Below are 16,313 nucleotides of genomic sequence, written 5' to 3'. Positions count from 1 at the left end.
CGGGAGGCGGGGTCAGAGCCTGCTTAGGGTAGGGGGAGGGTTTAGCGTTGTAGAACCCATTGTGTCTCCTGGTGTGGCAAGCCGCCTGTGACTGGGGGAAGGAGCTCCGGGACCGCAGCATGGGTGAGACCCTGGGGACGCCTTGGGGCTCATCTGGAAATCCCGGGGCTAGTCCACAAAGCTGAGTCCAGGTCCGATGCACAGTGATCTCAACCCTGAACAGAAACCACCTCGGGAGGGTTTAGCGTTGTAGAACCCATTGTGTCTCCTGGTGTGGCAAGCCGCCTGTGACTGGGGGAAGGAGCTCCGGGACCGCAGCATGGGTGAGACCCTGGGGACGCCTTGGGGCTCATCTGGAAATCCCGGGGCTAGTCCACAAAGCTGAGTCCAGGTCCGATGCACAGTGATCTCAACCCTGAACAGAAACCACCTCTAACCAACAAGGTTCCCTCAGTCAGTCACTCAACAAACGCCAGTTTCGCTCTCAGGAACGCCTGGCCCTGGTCTATACATGGTGGAGATGTAGTGAACCAGAGTCAAAATTCGCCGGGGGATTTTAATGGAGGGGCAGATAGAAAGAAGTGTGCAAAAGAAACCATACGGTTAAGGAAAAGAAAGGGAAGTGCTATGGGCGGAGGGAAATCGCCACTTTAAAGGGACCAGGAGAGCCCTCCCTGCAAAGGAAGCATCCAAGGCCTGAGCAGAGTGAGTGGCCTGTTTTATAGCGGGGAGGACCCAGCCTCCAAGGGGCTCCCACACTGGGGAGATGGTAGATCAGGATTCGAACCCGGGTCTGGGCTCTGGGCCCTCAGTCCCCCGAGGAAGCAATCGTGGTGCTCTCTTTAGATCCCTGTGGCATGGGTCCTTGTGTGCGCAGGGTCTGGGCAGCTCTGCAGCAGGGCCCCTCTGTGACACGGTGTGAGGGTCCGGGTGCCTCTCAGCCTGCGTGGTGCCTGAGCAGGATCGCAGGTCCGAGCTGTGTCTTCGGCCAGGATGTGCTGTCGGCCTCCCACCGTGGGTGTCTGCCAGGGCCGGGGCACCACGATGCTGCCCCCTGGTGGCCACGGCCCACAGGTTGCAGCCTTTGGACCACAGGCTGAGCTCACCCTGCGCTGTGGAGAGAGAGAATGAGGGTTGTGAGTGTGCCCGGGAGGCTGTGTGAGCACACGCGAGCGCACTGCATTTGTGATGAGTCCGTGTGCCTGGGTGGAAGGATCTGCGTGTGTCTTCCTTGGCGGCTTATGTGTTCCCGTGTGAGCTGCTGACCACGAGCACCGCTGTTACCCGGCCCCCGGGAAGTCTGCCCCAGACCTCCGCAGACTTCATCTTGTTTCTCCCTCAGGACGCTGGGGCTTCTGTAATTGTCGCCGGTGGGGTACGGAGGGTCAAAGAGGCCGAGCAGCTGGCTCAGTCTGCACAGGCAAGGCCCTAGTCAAGCAGTGAGCACAGTAACCACGCTGGGCCCTGGGGAGGTCCCCAGGCGCCCTGGTGCAGTGGTTGTATGGGAGTGGAAAGCCCACGGGCTCCTGACCGTCGGCCGGGGATGGGACGGTGGGACCGGAAGTGGGTGCTGTGAGGAGGGTCAGGGCTTTGTGGGTGGCCCAGCTCTGGCAGGCCCTGCAGGCTGTGTCCCGGGACTCCTGGCTCTCTCCGGCAGCCCTGAGTGCAGTGTTGGGTGAGCCCCACAGAGGTGGGAGGAAGGACGGGTCAGGTCTCCAGGCGCAGCCTTGCAGTGAGTCCCAGGTGGCCCTGGGCCTCTGGGCCTTTGCTTGTTCATCTGGGAGATGGGGTTGATGGCGCGCCAGCCGGGGCTGGGGGTCCCCAGAAGGGAGTGAGGGGTGCTGGTGGGGTGCTCTCAGGCTGATGCCTGGGAGCTTGTGGCACACTGAAGACGACTGAATCAGAAGTTCGGTGGGGCCCGGGCTGTGAGGCTTCTGAGCTGGCTCGGCGACTATGAGGGGTGGTAGCCCGGCCTCCTACTGCATCCGCTGGGGCGTCCTTAAAAGTTCCCATACCCGACCTGCTGCCTTGGACTTCCTGTTACAGCTTGGGCTGGGTGTGCCTGAACCCCGGATGTAGCGAGAAGGGCCCTGCTGGTTCCAGGCACTCTGTCTTGGGGAGTGAGTGGCAGGAGGACACGGCACCCCAGGCTGGGGAGGGGCCCAGGCTCACAGGGACACGGGGAGGAGGATGGGGACAGAATCTCCTGGCTGACCCCAGTCCGTGCTGCCCCACGTGGAGCCCCCCGGAGGCTGGACAGGGCCTGTGTCGGCGCGCTGAGCCTCCTGGAAATGCGTGGGATGTAGGACTTGGGAGGGGGCAGCTCTGGGTCCCCAGCCCCAGGTGAGCTCGGAGAGAGCCTGAGACCAGGAGGGCGGAAGGTCAGCGAAGAGCTGGACTGGGCTCCTGCACGAGTGTGGGGGAGGACACAGTCCTGGGTCCAATCCAGGTCAGCCGCCTCCTGCTGTGTGACCTTGGCAAGTTATTTGACCTCTGTGGGTCTCAGATTTGCGTCTGTAGAACTGGAAGTCACAGCCCGTCTCCACGGGGTGCTGTGGGGGCGCAGCTGCTGGAGAGGCTGCGGAGCCTGGCAGGTGGTGGGCACCCAGAGAGCACTCCCTGGTACAGCGAGGCGGCTGGAGACTTGGGGTGTAGACCAGCAGTTGGGTGCTTCGGCAGCCTGGGATGCTTGGCTCCAGATCTCTGAGGGCTCAGCACCCCGGAGGAGGGAGCATGCCAGCCTGGAGGTGGGGTTTGGGCATCACGGGCACAGTGCCCATCTCACAGCAGAGAAACCCAGGCAGCTGGTGCATGGCAGTGTGCAGCTGGAGGCCCCGCCCCTCGCCCCTCTCTGACCTCCGGCTCCTGGGCCTTTCCGGCCGCCCCATCCTCTGCCGTGGTGACCCCCAATCCCCCGAGGCTGCAGATGCCACAGTGGGGCTCTGCCTGTCTCCCTCCCCTGGGCGCGGCTGGCCCTGCCCAAGACGGTGAGGGGAGCACGTGCGTGCCCTTGGCCGAAGCCGTCCCTTCCCGGTCTGTCAAGGACGGGCCGGGTGACCTTCTGAGAGGGCAGGAGGACCATTCTGCCGAGGGCTCACCCCTCGAGGCTGCATCTGTCTTCCCAGGAGGCTCGAGAGCAGAAAGTGTGTTTCCCGGAAGTCTGGGAAGGAGGGGGAGGACAGCAGGCAGCCGTCCGGGGTGGCAGCAGGCGGGTCGCTGCTGTGAGGTTCTCCTGGGCCTCTGGGGACGGAGGAAGGAGCCCTCCGCCCTCCCACGGGGTGTGCAGCAGCGCTGCTCTGTGGACTCCAGCCCCGTCCCCAAGGTGGGTGTCTCCGGTGCCCCCGTTTGCCCAGTGCCTGTGTGAAGCGGGGAGGTGCCGCAGCCGGGCTTCGTGGGAGCTGCGTCCTTCCTCGGGTGCAGCCGTCAGCTCTCCCAGCCGGGAACCCCAGTGCTGTGTCCTTGGGCGGGGCCCCAGCTTCTGGTCAGCAGGAAGAGCCACGGGGCGGGGCGCGAGAAGGCTCTGTCGGGGGCGTCTCAGTCCGAGTCTCGTCTCCATCTCTGTCTCTGGGAGCCCTGGGAGGGCAGCGCTGCCTCCCTCCTCCTCTCCCAGCTGCACCCCGGAGCCCGAAGAGCAGGGCTTGGGAATTAAAGTCATAAACAAGGCAGATGTGGCATCCGTCTTTCTGACAGCACTGCCACCCAGGTGATGGCTGAGTGGAAGAAGCCTCTCTTTATGAGGAGATGGAGAAATTTACTGCCTGCTGCTCCCCGGGGCTGGGAGCTTGGGAGGGGGGTGGTGAGTGAGGACTGGGGAGATGCCAGTCACTCAGCCTGTGGGAACAGCAACCCTAAAATAATAATGGCCGGGGATTTAGCTCAGTGGTTCCGCCGCCTGCCTCACAAACGCAAATTCCCGAGTTCGATCTCTGGTACCAAAAAAAAAAAGAAAGAAAGAAAGAAAGAGTAAACAGAGGAATCACAACAGTTAATATTTGCTTAATGGCCGGGGATTTAGCTCAGTGGTTCCGCCGCCTGCCTCACAAACGCAAATTCCCGAGTTCGATCTCTGGTACCAAAAAAAAAAAGAAAGAAAGAAAGAGTAAACAGAGGAATCACAACAGTTAATATTTGCGCAGCATTTGTCATTTGTCAAGTTCTGTTACAGGGTTCTGCATTTTGTCTTCAGAGCAACCCATTTTACAGAAAGTGAGGTAGACAGACGTTAGGACTTGCCCAGGGTCACACAGGAAGTAGCAGAGCTGGGATTTGATTTTTTTGTTGTTGTTTTTTTTTGAGACGGTGTCTCACTATGTAGTTGAGACTGACCTGGAACTTGCTGTATAGCCCAAACTGGTTTCGAACTCACAGTGATCCTCCTGCCTCAGCCTCCCAAATTCTGGGATTACAGGCGTGCACCACCACACCCGGCTAGAGCTGGGATTTGAACCCAGGCCATCTAGCTCCAGAGATATCCTGCCTTGGCTCAGCTGAAGGCCCATCCCAGCCCTCTCCAGCCTCCATCCCGGGAAAGGGCAGGAGGGCAGTGTTTGGGGTCCTGCTCTGCAGCCATTGGAGGGACTCAGGCTTGCATCTGCTGTCAGCATGTGGTGCCGGGGGTCTGGGGCCCAATCCCTCGATGCCCGGAAGCCAAACTGCAGTTGCTAAGAGGCTGACTGAGTCCACTGTTGCTGGGCTCTGCTAGGGAGCAGATCTGCCTGGAGCCTCCTGCGGGGTTGGGGGCAACCTGGCCCTGCAGATGGGTGTAGGCGGCTGTGAGGCGGTGCGGCCTGGTGGTCCGAGCTGTGGGCTCAGAGCCCTGAGCCTGAGGCAGGAGAGAGCAGCAGAGGAGGTGGGGGTGGAGGGGCGATCACCTGTGCAGACCGAGACGGAGCATCGCTGGGTGGGAAAGCGGACAGACGCATGGACCGGCTTGTGATCCAGACTCACGCTGGCCAGGTGGTGGCGGGAGGGTCAGCTTCCTGGTAAATTTTCAGCGAGGCTGCTGTTTGCCAAAGGAGTCAAGGTAAGCGGAAGACGACAGAAATCCCAGGGTGACTCCCGGGTTCTTGGCCAGAGCAAGGAGATGGATGGAATCGCAGTGGCCCTGGGGGGCTGAGGGGAGCAGGAGCTGGCTGGGAAAGCGGGGAGCAGGCGCGGTTAGAAAACAGGGGCAGCACAGAGCCTGGGGCGTGGGGGACCCTGAGGCTGCTGTCCCCGAAGGGAAGGACGCCTCATGCAGGAGCGACCACACCGTTGCATGCTGTCAGGGGAATTAGGGGCCGAGTGGGGAGAGGATGGGGCTGGGCCCCTTCCCTGAGCAACTCGGGGTCCACAGTGACCTCCACGAGCTCTGCATTCTTGGAGAGGCTGTGCAGAGCCCGACTGGAGTGGGTTGGGAGGAAATGAGGCAGAGAGATTGCCGCCAGTGACGAGGAGCTGGGCGATGCTAGCTGGGGAGGACTTGGGTCCGGAGGAGGTTAAATGGGAGAAATCACAGTATGTTTCTCCAAAGATGGGCACTTCCCAGTCCAGCGAAGACTGGACGCTGGCTGAGGGATAGGACGGAGCTGCAGACAGGGCACTGAAGCTCAGGAATGCTCAAGAGCCGGAGCGGGGGTCTAGCAGGCTCGTTGGACCCGGATGTTCATGCCCTGCGGGTATCAGGGACACATTCCTGAGGTCAGACTTTGGGGGACCTAGGCGCACCGTTGGGATCATTGTAAACCTGGCGTTTTCGCTTTGCTGGCATCAGAAGCCACCTCTGCAGCGTCCCTTGGGACCAGAGGGAGGCGGTGTGGAGCAGAGGCTGAGTTTTGGGGAGCAGGGCTGGGGTGCAGAAGCCAAGGCTGAGCTGCTTAGAGACCCAGGACTGGGAAGTGGGTGACAGGTGGGGTTGAGGGAGGGAAGAACTAGCAGAAAATGTGGTGGGGCTGGAGCTGGAGGGGCCTGGGGGCCCATGCGTGTCAGGTGTGGGAGCACTGAGCCTGCGAGGTTGGCTGTACCCCTCACGGGTCAGGTCCGCATCACTGTCAGTCCCCTGGTGTCCCTGAAGGCCAGGCCACCATCTGGATCCCATCCAAGGAGACTGAGGGCCCCAGACACCTGCTGCCAGCCTGGATGGTGGGCTGGCCCCGCTTTCTGCTTGGCTGCTGTGTCCCGGTGAGCCTCGGGGTGAACTCCCTGGAGGTTTGCTCAGAGTTGGAAACTGGGGTGTGTGTGTGTGTGCAGGTTGTGAGACTCAGGGTCCCACGTCTGGCATGTGTGGCGTGGACATGGACCTGTGGTGCTGCCGTGTTCAGTGCGGCTGTGTGTGCACACAGGTGTGTATGCGTGCACACGGGCATGCAGAATTGCCCCTCCAGATGTGTGTCTGTCTGTGTCAGATCTGGTTACCCTGCCATGGGAGCTGCTTGTGTGTGTTTGCACACGTGCGTAGCACTTAGGATCCTGGCCTGGAGGTGAGGGGGAGACAAGGAGAACTCTGGCTATTTCAACCTTGAAAACTCATTTCAATTACAATTTACAACCTGCAGACAAAGGCTGCAGTCGCCGTAGTAACCACAGCTCTGGGATTTGACAGAGAAAATCCTCCCGATGGGTCCTGGATGGCTGTCACTCGTGGCACAGCCAAACCCATCTCTGCCTTTCGGTGCCCCGGGACACAATTAGAACATCTTCAGATGTTGGTGCTGTCACTGCCACCGTGTACCTGGAGTTTATCTCCTCCGTGGCTCTTGGTGCTGTCACTGCCACCGTGTACCTGGAGTTTATCTCCTCCGTGGCTCTCAGACGTGTGTGTCTCCCTTCCTCCCTGAGGCCTGTCTCTGCAGACCAGCAGGCAGGCAGACATCCTTGACCCTGGTCAGGTCTGGTCCGACGCTCAGGCAGGGCCAGGCCCTGGGTTGGGGGAGGCAGGTTGGGGGCTCACGGAGCAGGCGGTGGGGTGCACCTTGACCTGTCATCAGAGCATCTCGAGGGGCCCTGGGGATGCACAAGGGGCGTGGGCTTCCCTGTGGAGGATGCCCGTGGGGCCTCTATGCCCAGCGGTGACCCTGGGGGCCCAGGAAGGGATGCTTCAGCTGGACCCTGGATCTGAGGAGGGACCCTGGGATCCGGAGGCAGCCTCATCTGTCTCCAGGTGTCCTTAGGAGTCGACCTCCTCTCCATGGTGGCTGCAGCCTCCCGCTGTCCCGCTTCTCGATCCAGGAGGAGTGAGGGCCCTGTGGCCCAGTTCTGCACTGTCCCTGGGGCTGGGGCTCGGGCTGAGGGTGGGCCTGGTCCAGGAGGGACTTTCAGGCCCCCAGCCGCTCTGTTGCCCTCTGGGGACAGTGTTGTGCCTGTTCTTTCTCTCCTGGCTCTCAGAACCCTGTGGTCAGAGGCCTGGGTGGGCGGGCAGGGTGGTGAGGCCGGGGAGTTTGTGTCTCCTATTCATCCCCACCTGCGCCTTGGCCTAGAAACAGCATTGCCCGTTAGCGCAGCTAATAGCTTCTGGTCCAATGAAGCCCCGGGCCGGGCGTGCCGGGAGGGAGTGAGTGGGGGTTCTGGGATCCCCTGTGCTCCTCAGCAAGCCCGAGGGGCTGCCCATGGCTCTGCCCTCTGGTGCCCCGGGCACCGCGTGAGGAAGGTCACAGAGTCGCACCTGGGTTTCCTTGCAGACCGGGAGCGCATTGGGCAGGACTCGGCTTACGAGCAGGAGGGCAAGGTGCAGTTTGTGATCGACGCCGTGTATGCCATGGGCCACGCGCTGCACGCCATGCACCGCGACCTGTGTCCAGGCCGCGTGGGGCTCTGTCCTCGCATGGACCCCGTGGACGGCACCCAGCTGCTTAAGTACATCCGGAATGTCAACTTCTCAGGTGGGGTGCGGTCGCCGGGGTGGGGGTTGTCTGCAGAGGCCTCTGAGGGCCAGGACCCCGAGGTGCCCCCAGGCGTCTCCAGAGCTGCCCTGAGCCACCGCCCCCTCGCACTTCCGTAGGCATCGCCGGGAATCCCGTGACCTTCAACGAGAATGGAGACGCACCCGGGCGCTATGACATCTACCAGTACCAGCTGCGCAACAGCTCTGCTGAGTACAAGGTCATCGGCTCTTGGACCGACCACCTGCACCTCCGAGTAAGCAGGGCCGGCTGGGCGGCAGGGCTTGGGCCACCCCAGACTTGGGCAGAGCACAGGGACCTCGACCCCGGGCGGCTGCTGCAGGAACTTCCTTCCCTGCCCCTCTCAGACCCAAGGCCTGAGGCCTGCACCCCAAATGGAAGGCAGGGCAGCCCGACTCAGCTGCCCGTTCTGGCCCGGTGCCTGCGTTGTCCAGCTACTGTCCTCTGGCTGGGGCACTCTGGGTGGACGAGTTCACACCCCAGGGAGAGGACCAGAGGCCGCTGGCCATGGGAGGGAAGTGGGGCTGTGACCCCTGGGATTTCTGGGGTCCTGCGGGAGCTGCATTGCACCCTGCTGTCTCTTCCTGACCTCTTCCAGCGAGGAGCCTCACCGAGACCCCCTATTATAGGCCACAGCCTCCTGAGCCAGGGCACCGGACCCTGGGGACACAGGGACCCTCCTAAGGCCACACAGCTTGGGAAGCAGAGTCCCTTCCTGTGCTGAGCTGAGAGACAGGACTGAGAGGGTGGGCACTCTTGGCAAGGACAGTACCACAGTGCCGGAGGGTGGGCACCTTGTGTGGGCACAGGTTCGAATTCCCTGTGGCGGCAGCTGTGCACCGGCTGTGGCTCTGATCGAGTCCCCCACTGTACTGTGAGTGTCCACTCTACAAGGCAGGTGCCATCCTTGTCCGCACTGCCCAGACGTGGGAGCTGAAGGCAGGGCTGGGGTGCAGGTGTGTCCCGTCCAAGGCCCCCCAGACAAACTGTCCGTGGCCCAGCCCACCCTCGGCGGATGGAGCTGAGGTGGTGGAAGCAGCTACTCTCTTCCTCCAGGGTGGGAGGCTGAGTGGCCTCTTGTCCAGGTGCCTGAGTGTCAGGGCCCGGCCTGGGTTGTCCTTTTCGATTCCCTGGAGGTTCCCTGGGCCAGTATGGGCCAGGGCTGCAGGATCATGGGATGATAAACATGAAGGCCCCGCCCTCCCAGAGCTGCTGTCCTCCTGAAACACGCATGCAGCACTGACTTCTGGGGGAGGCGCCCTTGGAAACAGGGGTGAGGGGGCCTCAGTCCTGCTATCCTGGGTCAGTGGCGCAAACAGGCTCAGGAGGCCAAGGTGCTTGACCCGGAGCATCACATGTGACCCTAGGCCTGCCCTGACCTGGAAGCAGTCTCCCAGAGCACTGCCACCCTCCTGCGTCCCCGGAAAGCCCTCCCTTGGGCCCCACTGCCGCAGGGTCATTCCCGCGGGACGCTGCCGGCCACACTGAGCGTGACTCTGGGGTGACACAGCCGGCAGTGTGTCCTTCTATGGAGGTTTCCCTTTCCCCTGGCCATGAGGTCCTCTGTGGATCCTCTCCCGGCCCCACTCCTTCCGCAGCTCAGAAACCCTGCCCAGAGCCCCAGCTGGCAGGTGGCACTTCTTGGGGGTGGGCACCTGCCGCGTGTGTGTGCCGGTCCCCCGGGGACCATGCAGTGAGCTTTTCCTGCAGGCTGCTTTGCTGGAGCAGGTGCGTTGAGCGAGGCTCCCGGGGCCTTGGCCGGTGCCCTCACTGTTGGGGGCCTCTCCTTAGTGCTGGAACAATGGGGAGATTCACGGGGGTCAGGGGGCTGCACCACGCCTGTGCTCCTGCCTGGGCCGAGTAAGAGCAGAGGTGAGGAAGAGCTTGCACTGGGCGCTTAGGGATCATCCTCCTGTTTTATCTGAGCCACTGGAGCAGCGTTTCTAGGGCTGGGGGCTGAGGGGACAACTGCAGCATGGGTGGGCAGCGAGGCCTGGGGCAGCCCCCGCCACTGTGTGGCGCTGGGTTGCCTGCCGCTGCTGTCCGGGCTCCGCCTCTCCTTGAGTCTTGCGGGCTTTGGGTCCTCGCAGTAGTGTCTGAGTCCCGCCATCCCGCCTGGCTGTCAGGTGCAGTAAGCCCATAGGAGTCGGGGCGCCCCGGGGACCATCCCATCCCGGGCCCAGGGTCCTGAGGCTGCTCTGCGATGCTGTCGTTGCCAGATAGAGCGGATGCACTGGCCGGGCAGCAGGCAGCAGCTGCCCCGTTCCATCTGCAGCCTGCCGTGCCAGCCGGGCGAGCGGAAGAAGACGGTGAAGGGCATGCCCTGCTGCTGGCACTGTGAGCCCTGCACCGGGTACCAGTACCAGGTGGACCGCTACACCTGTAAGACGTGTCCCTACGACATGCGGCCCACGGAGAACCGCACGGGCTGCCGGCCCATCCCCATCGTCAAGCTGGAGTGGGCGTCGCCCTGGGCCGTGCTGCCCCTCTTCCTGGCCGTGGTGGGCATCGCGGCCACCCTGTTTGTGGTGGTCACCTTCATGCGCTACAACGACACGCCCATCGTGAAGGCCTCGGGCCGCGAGCTGAGCTACGTGCTGCTGGCGGGCATCTTCCTGTGCTACGCCACCACCTTCCTCATGATCGCCGAGCCCGACCTGGGCACCTGCGCCCTGCGGCGGGTCTTCCTGGGGCTGGGCATGAGCATCAGCTACGCGGCCCTGCTCACCAAGACCAACCGCATCTACCGCATCTTCGAGCAGGGCAAGCGGTCGGTGAGCGCCCCGCGCTTCATCAGCCCCGCCTCGCAGCTGGCCATCACCTTCAGCCTCATCTCGCTGCAGCTGCTGGGCATCTGCGTGTGGCTCGTGGTGGACCCGTCCCACTCCGTGGTGGACTTCCAGGACCAGCGGACACTGGACCCCCGCTTCGCCAGGGGCGTGCTCAAGTGCGACATCTCGGACCTGTCACTTATCTGCCTGCTGGGCTACAGCATGCTGCTCATGGTCACCTGCACCGTGTACGCCATCAAGACGCGCGGCGTGCCCGAGACCTTCAACGAGGCCAAGCCCATCGGCTTCACCATGTACACCACCTGCATCGTGTGGCTCGCCTTCATCCCCATCTTCTTCGGCACCTCGCAGTCGGCCGACAAGGTGAGGGGCCACGGCACGGCGCCCCTCCCGGGCTCGCTGGGTCTCCTCGCTGCCCTGCGCAAGCGTTTCTCTCCCGGTCCTGGGTTTTCCTCCCTTTCTGCCTTGCTCTCCCTGCTGCTCTGCCTGGTCCCTCTCTCCCGCCGCATCGCTCTCCTGTATCCTCTGTCGCACTCCTCCCCTCCTTCCCCTCTTCCGCCTTCCCCTCCCATTTCCTTCCCGTCCCCTCTTCCCTCGCCCCTTCGCCCCTGCCCCTTGTCTCAGCTGCAGATGCCTCATGTTCTCGTCACCGTCCCGCCTTCGGATTCCCCTTTCCCTCGCTCTCTGACCGGCCCTGTCTCCCTTTGGGTCCGCTCCTTTCTTTCCCACCTCCATCTGCCCCTCCCAGGATCCCCATGACTGCCTGCGGTGAGAAATGTGTGGGCTCCCTCTCTCCCCAGCCCCCTACCGCCCTGGAGCTCAGAAGCCTGTGTGCCAGGCCTGAGGGTCTGCACACCCTGGGTGTCCTGTGAGCTCTGCCCACATCGTGCCAGGCTGGGCACTGCCTGGGCCTGGGTGACTGGGGCGCCCCTGAGGATTGGGAGGCACTAAAGCAGGCATCGTGGGGGCTGTGTCCAGTTGGGATCTGACAGGCCAGCTGGCCTCTCTGGCCTCAGTTTCCCCACCAGTGGTTGGGCCCCGCTCCCTGCCCTGTGGTCCTTCTGGTTCTGGCATCGTGATGAGTGCGCAGTGGCACCATGGGTGTGGCGGCAGGGTCTGTGGAGAGGAAGGGCTTTCCATGTTGGCAGCTCCAGGAGGCCCCCTCCAGCACCTGCTGGGGGTCACCCGAGCCTGCACTGGGAGGCCACAGTGTGGAGGCTGAGCCTCCTTCTCCCCAGCTCCCTTCCCTGATATCAGAGCCCACTTCCGGATCCCATGACTGCCTGCGGTGAGAAATGTGTGGGCTCCCTCTCTCCCCAGCCCCCTACCGCCCTGGAGCTCAGAAGCCTGTGTGCCAGGCCTGAGGGTCTGCACACCCTGGGTGTCCTGTGAGCTCTGCCCACATCGTGCCAGGCTGGGCACTGCCTGGGCCTGGGTGACTGGGGCGCCCCTGAGGATTGGGAGGCACTAAAGCAGGCATCGTGGGGGCTGTGTCCAGTTGGGATCTGACAGGCCAGCTGGCCTCTCTGGCCTCAGTTTCCCCACCAGTGGTTGGGCCCCGCTCCCTGCCCTGTGGTCCTTCTGGTTCTGGCATCGTGATGAGTGCGCAGTGGCACCATGGGTGTGGCGGCAGGGTCTGTGGAGAGGAAGGGCTTTCCATGTTGGCAGCTCCAGGAGGCCCCCTCCAGCACCTGCTGGGGGTCACCCGAGCCTGCACTGGGAGGCCACAGTGTGGAGGCTGAGCCTCCTCCTCCCCAGCTCCCTTCCCTGATATCAGAGCCCCCACTTCCGGATGTGGCCAGCCCCCCACCCTCCCTGCTCTCCAGGCTGCCCCTGCCTCTCAGGTCCCCCGAGGAGGCCCCTACGGGAGGAGCCCAGGGTGACAACCATCATCCCAGAGGGGCAGGGACTGGCCCTGCCTCTCAGCAGCAGGCGCATGGCTGTGTGCCCGTGGCACTCAGGTTGCCCCTGGTGCCTGGACGTGGGGCACACCCTGCCCCTCTGGGCCTCCGAATGGAGCCAGCGGGAGCTCTGAGCTCTGAGGCCCAGATACCAGGCTTCTTAGCAGTTCAGTACCTCTGACTGTGGCATCAGAGTGCCAGACCCCAAATGCAAACAGGGGCCGTGGCCACGGGCACACGTGTGTGCATGTGTGTATGCGTGTGAGAGACACTGCTGTCGGGTTGGGGTAGGGCGTGGAAGTGTGTGTGCACAGCGGGGAGTGTGCCCTCTAGTGCAGTGCATTCAGGAGTGGATGGGCTGGTGTGTGTGTGAGCAAATCGAGTGTGTGTGCCCAGATATGAATGTGAACAAGGCGTGTAGCTGTGTGGTGTGGGAGTGTGCTGGGTGACTGTGGCTGTTTGGGTGGCTCTGTGTACTCGTACGTGTGTGCCCAGCTGTGTGAAAGGTGTGTGTGCAGCCTGAGCTCAGGTGTGAATGCAGGTGTGCGGGAAGCACAGGTGGGTGTGCGTGTCCTTGCACATGCTCATGTGTGGGTGTGGGTGCGAGGTGAAGCTGTCCGTGTCACTCCGGTGAGCAGGTGGATGATTTCCCGGTATTAGCCTGGATTTCCAGGGCTCAGTGGTGTGGAGCGTGGCCCTGAGCCGGCCTGAGTGACTCCCTCTACTGAGCTCCCGCGAAGCCAGGCCGGGCAGGCCATGGACACTCTTTGTCTGATTTGTAGATTGGAGACCTCGGTCCCTGTCAGGGCAGCGAGCTCCTCAATCCCTGCCCTGGGCCCCTGGCACCCTGTGCCCACCGGCCTCGCAGGTCAGCAGGACGCAGCTCCTCCGCCTCTCTGTCGCCCAGCTCTGACAGCTCCTTCACTTGGGGACCATGTGCCTGGTGCTGACTCCCTTGCAGAGGCTGGAGCGGCACAGCCTGGCCACCCAGAGCAGCAACAGTGGAAGGCCAGGCCCCCTGCAGGCTGGAGATGGGCAGTGGAAGAGGAGAGGTTGCATCTGGAGCCCACTTCTGTCTGCTGTCTTTAAGATCCTCCTGGTCCCAGCATTTCAGAGGCTGAGGCAGGAGGATGGCTTCAAGTTCAAGGCCAACCTGGACTACCTAGTGAGACCCTGTCTCAAAAAACCAAATAGATCCTCCTGGGCCTGCCCTCCCCAGGTGTGTGCTTCTTTGAGAAAGGCTCATAGCACAGGGGATCTGGAAACTACAGTGGAGCCAAGAGCAGACTCCAGGGCTGGTGGCAGTTCCAGATTTTGCAGCAGAGAGGATGGAGGACAGGGAGCTCCATTTCTGCCCCACACAAGGCCCACCTCATAGCCTGGGCGTGGCCAGTGGAGCTGGGAAGGAGCGGTGCAGCGGATCATAGTGACCTGGCTCCAGTTTGATCTGTTCATGCTCTGCCCAGTGCTGTTTGCAGAAAGGCTCCCAGGCAGTGCCAGTGTCTGCTCTGGTGCCTGTGCTCCAGGTGGGCACCACGGTCTTCAGGGCCTAGTGTATAATGCTGAGGGCCCTGTCCAGAGGTCACTCAGAGCTCAAGCCAGCAGCAACTGGGCATTAAACCAAGTGAGCCCCTTATTACACAGAACCCACGAAGCGGGCTCTGCCTGCATTAATGGTGGGGTTCCTGCCACCCAGAGGGGAGCCATTTGCCCAGCATCTCACTGTGCACCAGGGCAGAGCGGCCTCAGAACCCAGGCCCCCGGCCCCTGATGCAGGTGTCCACTGCCAGGCGCCCTCTGCCCCGAGAGGGTCTGATCCCTGATGTCATCAGATCTGTCCATCCTCAGCCGCTCGCCTCCACATCGAAAGGGTGAAGGCACAGGGCGTAAGACAGGTGCTCTAGTTCTCGTAGCTAGGGCACGACGCTTGGCCCCCCACAATTTAACAGAGGAGAAGTTTAATTTCGCTTACGGTTTTGGAGGATTCAGTCCATGGTTAGCTGGCTTGGGGGCAGGAATATCATGGTGGAAAGGTGTGGAGGAGCAAAGCTGCTTAGTTCATGGTGACCAAGAATCAGGGCGGGGGAAGAGGGTCATACATAGATCCCAAGGCCACTTCTCCACGACCCGCTCAGTCACACCCAGAACTGCGTGTTACTAAATCCTCTCCATGGCTTCCCAAGCTAAGGAAGTCGACACAATTGAGCTTAACTGTCACAATAGGTACCTGGCCCTCCAAGTCCCCCGTGGGAACATAGGACAGCCCCTGCCCTAGGGGGGCCACCGTCTAAAGAGAGACACACTTGGTCCCTAGCCATCCCTACTCACCCAGGCTGCTGCTTGGCTCTCTGCGCTTGGGGCAACCTCACGGTTTGGGAGTCAGCCACTTTCCCATTGCTAGGACAAAATGCTGGACCTCAAAACTTAAAGGAGGGAGATTAGTTCTGGCTCAGTTTCAGAGGGTTCAGTCCTTGGCTGGCTGGGTCCAAGGCACATGGGTGCGGTGGAAAGGCCTGGAGGAGGAGAGCTCAGCCCTGGCAGTCAGGAAGCAGCGAGAGAAGGGAGGACCTGGGCCAAGCACAGCCCCGTCCAGGCCACGCCCCCGTGACCACCTCCAAACAGGCCGCACCTCCCAACCGCTCTTTCCGCGCGAACTCACCAGCTGATGAACCCACGGATGAGCAGAGCTCTCCATGACCCAGCCAGCTCCCAAACACCCCTGTGCCCTCAGGGAGCAAGTCCAGACCGTGTCCCATGCCGGGGGCTGGGCAGGCTTCCTGGAGGAGGCGGCACATCGGCCCCTAGGCGAGGGGCTTGGGCCCCAGGGGTTCGAGGGCCGGACACCGCCTGTTGCCAAGACCCGCAGGCGCGGCTTGGGTCTCCCTCGGCTCTGCCCTGGCTGAGGGGCCCAGAGGGCAACGAGGCCTGGAGGAGGGGTGGGTGGAAGAAGGCAGCAGGAAACCCCGGGTTGGGGGCGGCGGGAGTCGCTGGGCCCTGCCCGGCGCTACTGAAGGATGGATTATCCGACAACAGATTAATGGGCTTTCATCTTGCTAAACATCTGTCACCGTTAGTGTTGGCGAGCAAGCGTGAAATGGGCTTTGACTGCCGCCGCCAACGTGCGGTCTGTCGCGTGCCGTGGGTCCCGTGCCAAGGGCCTGCTCGTCCCAGGTGGCACGTGTGGCAGGCGGTCCCTCGATGAGGGGCTCGTTAGAGGGCACTGGTGCCGTCCCTGCGGTCATTTCGGGGCTCATCTCACCCTCAGCCGGTGTTGGGGGGACCTGGCCAAGGTTGCTGTGGTCCCCAGGGCCACCCTCAGGGGCGCCCCCAGATAGGAGGCAGCATTGGCAAATACGAGCAGCCAGAGGGCACGGGGCGGCTGTGTCAGGGTGGGCGCTGGGCAGGGCCAGGCCCTCGAGGCCAGTGCAGGTGGCCCTGATGCCACCCCTGCCCCACAGCTGTACATCCAGACGACCACGCTGACCGTCTCGGTGAGTCTGAGCGCCTCGGTGTCCCTGGGAATGCTCTACATGCCCAAGGTCTACATCATCCTCTTCCACCCGGAGCAGAACGTGCCCAAGCGCAAGCGCAGCCTCAAAGCCGTCGTCACCGCTGCCACCATGTCCAACAAGTTCACGCAGAAGGGCAACTTCCGGCCCAATGGGGAGGCCAAGTCTGAGCTGTGCGAGAACCTGGAGGCCCCAGGTGAGTGCCGGCCCCGCCCGCGAGGCCCCGCCCCCGAC

General features: G+C 62.6%; 1 protein-coding gene across 1 annotated transcript in view; it reads left to right on the top strand.

The window, feature by feature from the left end:
* Window positions 1-16,313, top strand: part of Grm4 (glutamate metabotropic receptor 4) — a 59,721-nt gene that overhangs the window by 38,787 nt on the left and 4,621 nt on the right. The window contains exons 5-8 of the mRNA XM_010605300.1: window positions 7,656-7,856; window positions 7,976-8,112; window positions 10,097-11,032; window positions 16,029-16,275. Coding sequence (XP_010603602.1) covers window positions 7,656-7,856; window positions 7,976-8,112; window positions 10,097-11,032; window positions 16,029-16,275 — 1,521 coding nt within the window. The remainder of the gene's footprint in view (window positions 1-7,655; window positions 7,857-7,975; window positions 8,113-10,096; window positions 11,033-16,028; window positions 16,276-16,313) is intronic.

This window comes from Fukomys damarensis, unplaced genomic scaffold, assembly GCF_012274545.1.
Source record: "Fukomys damarensis isolate Sample0158 unplaced genomic scaffold, DMR_v1.0_HiC HiC_scaffold_20, whole genome shotgun sequence".
NCBI lineage: Eukaryota > Metazoa > Chordata > Mammalia > Rodentia > Bathyergidae > Fukomys > Fukomys damarensis.
This window is presented reverse-complemented; position numbering and strand designations above follow the sequence as displayed.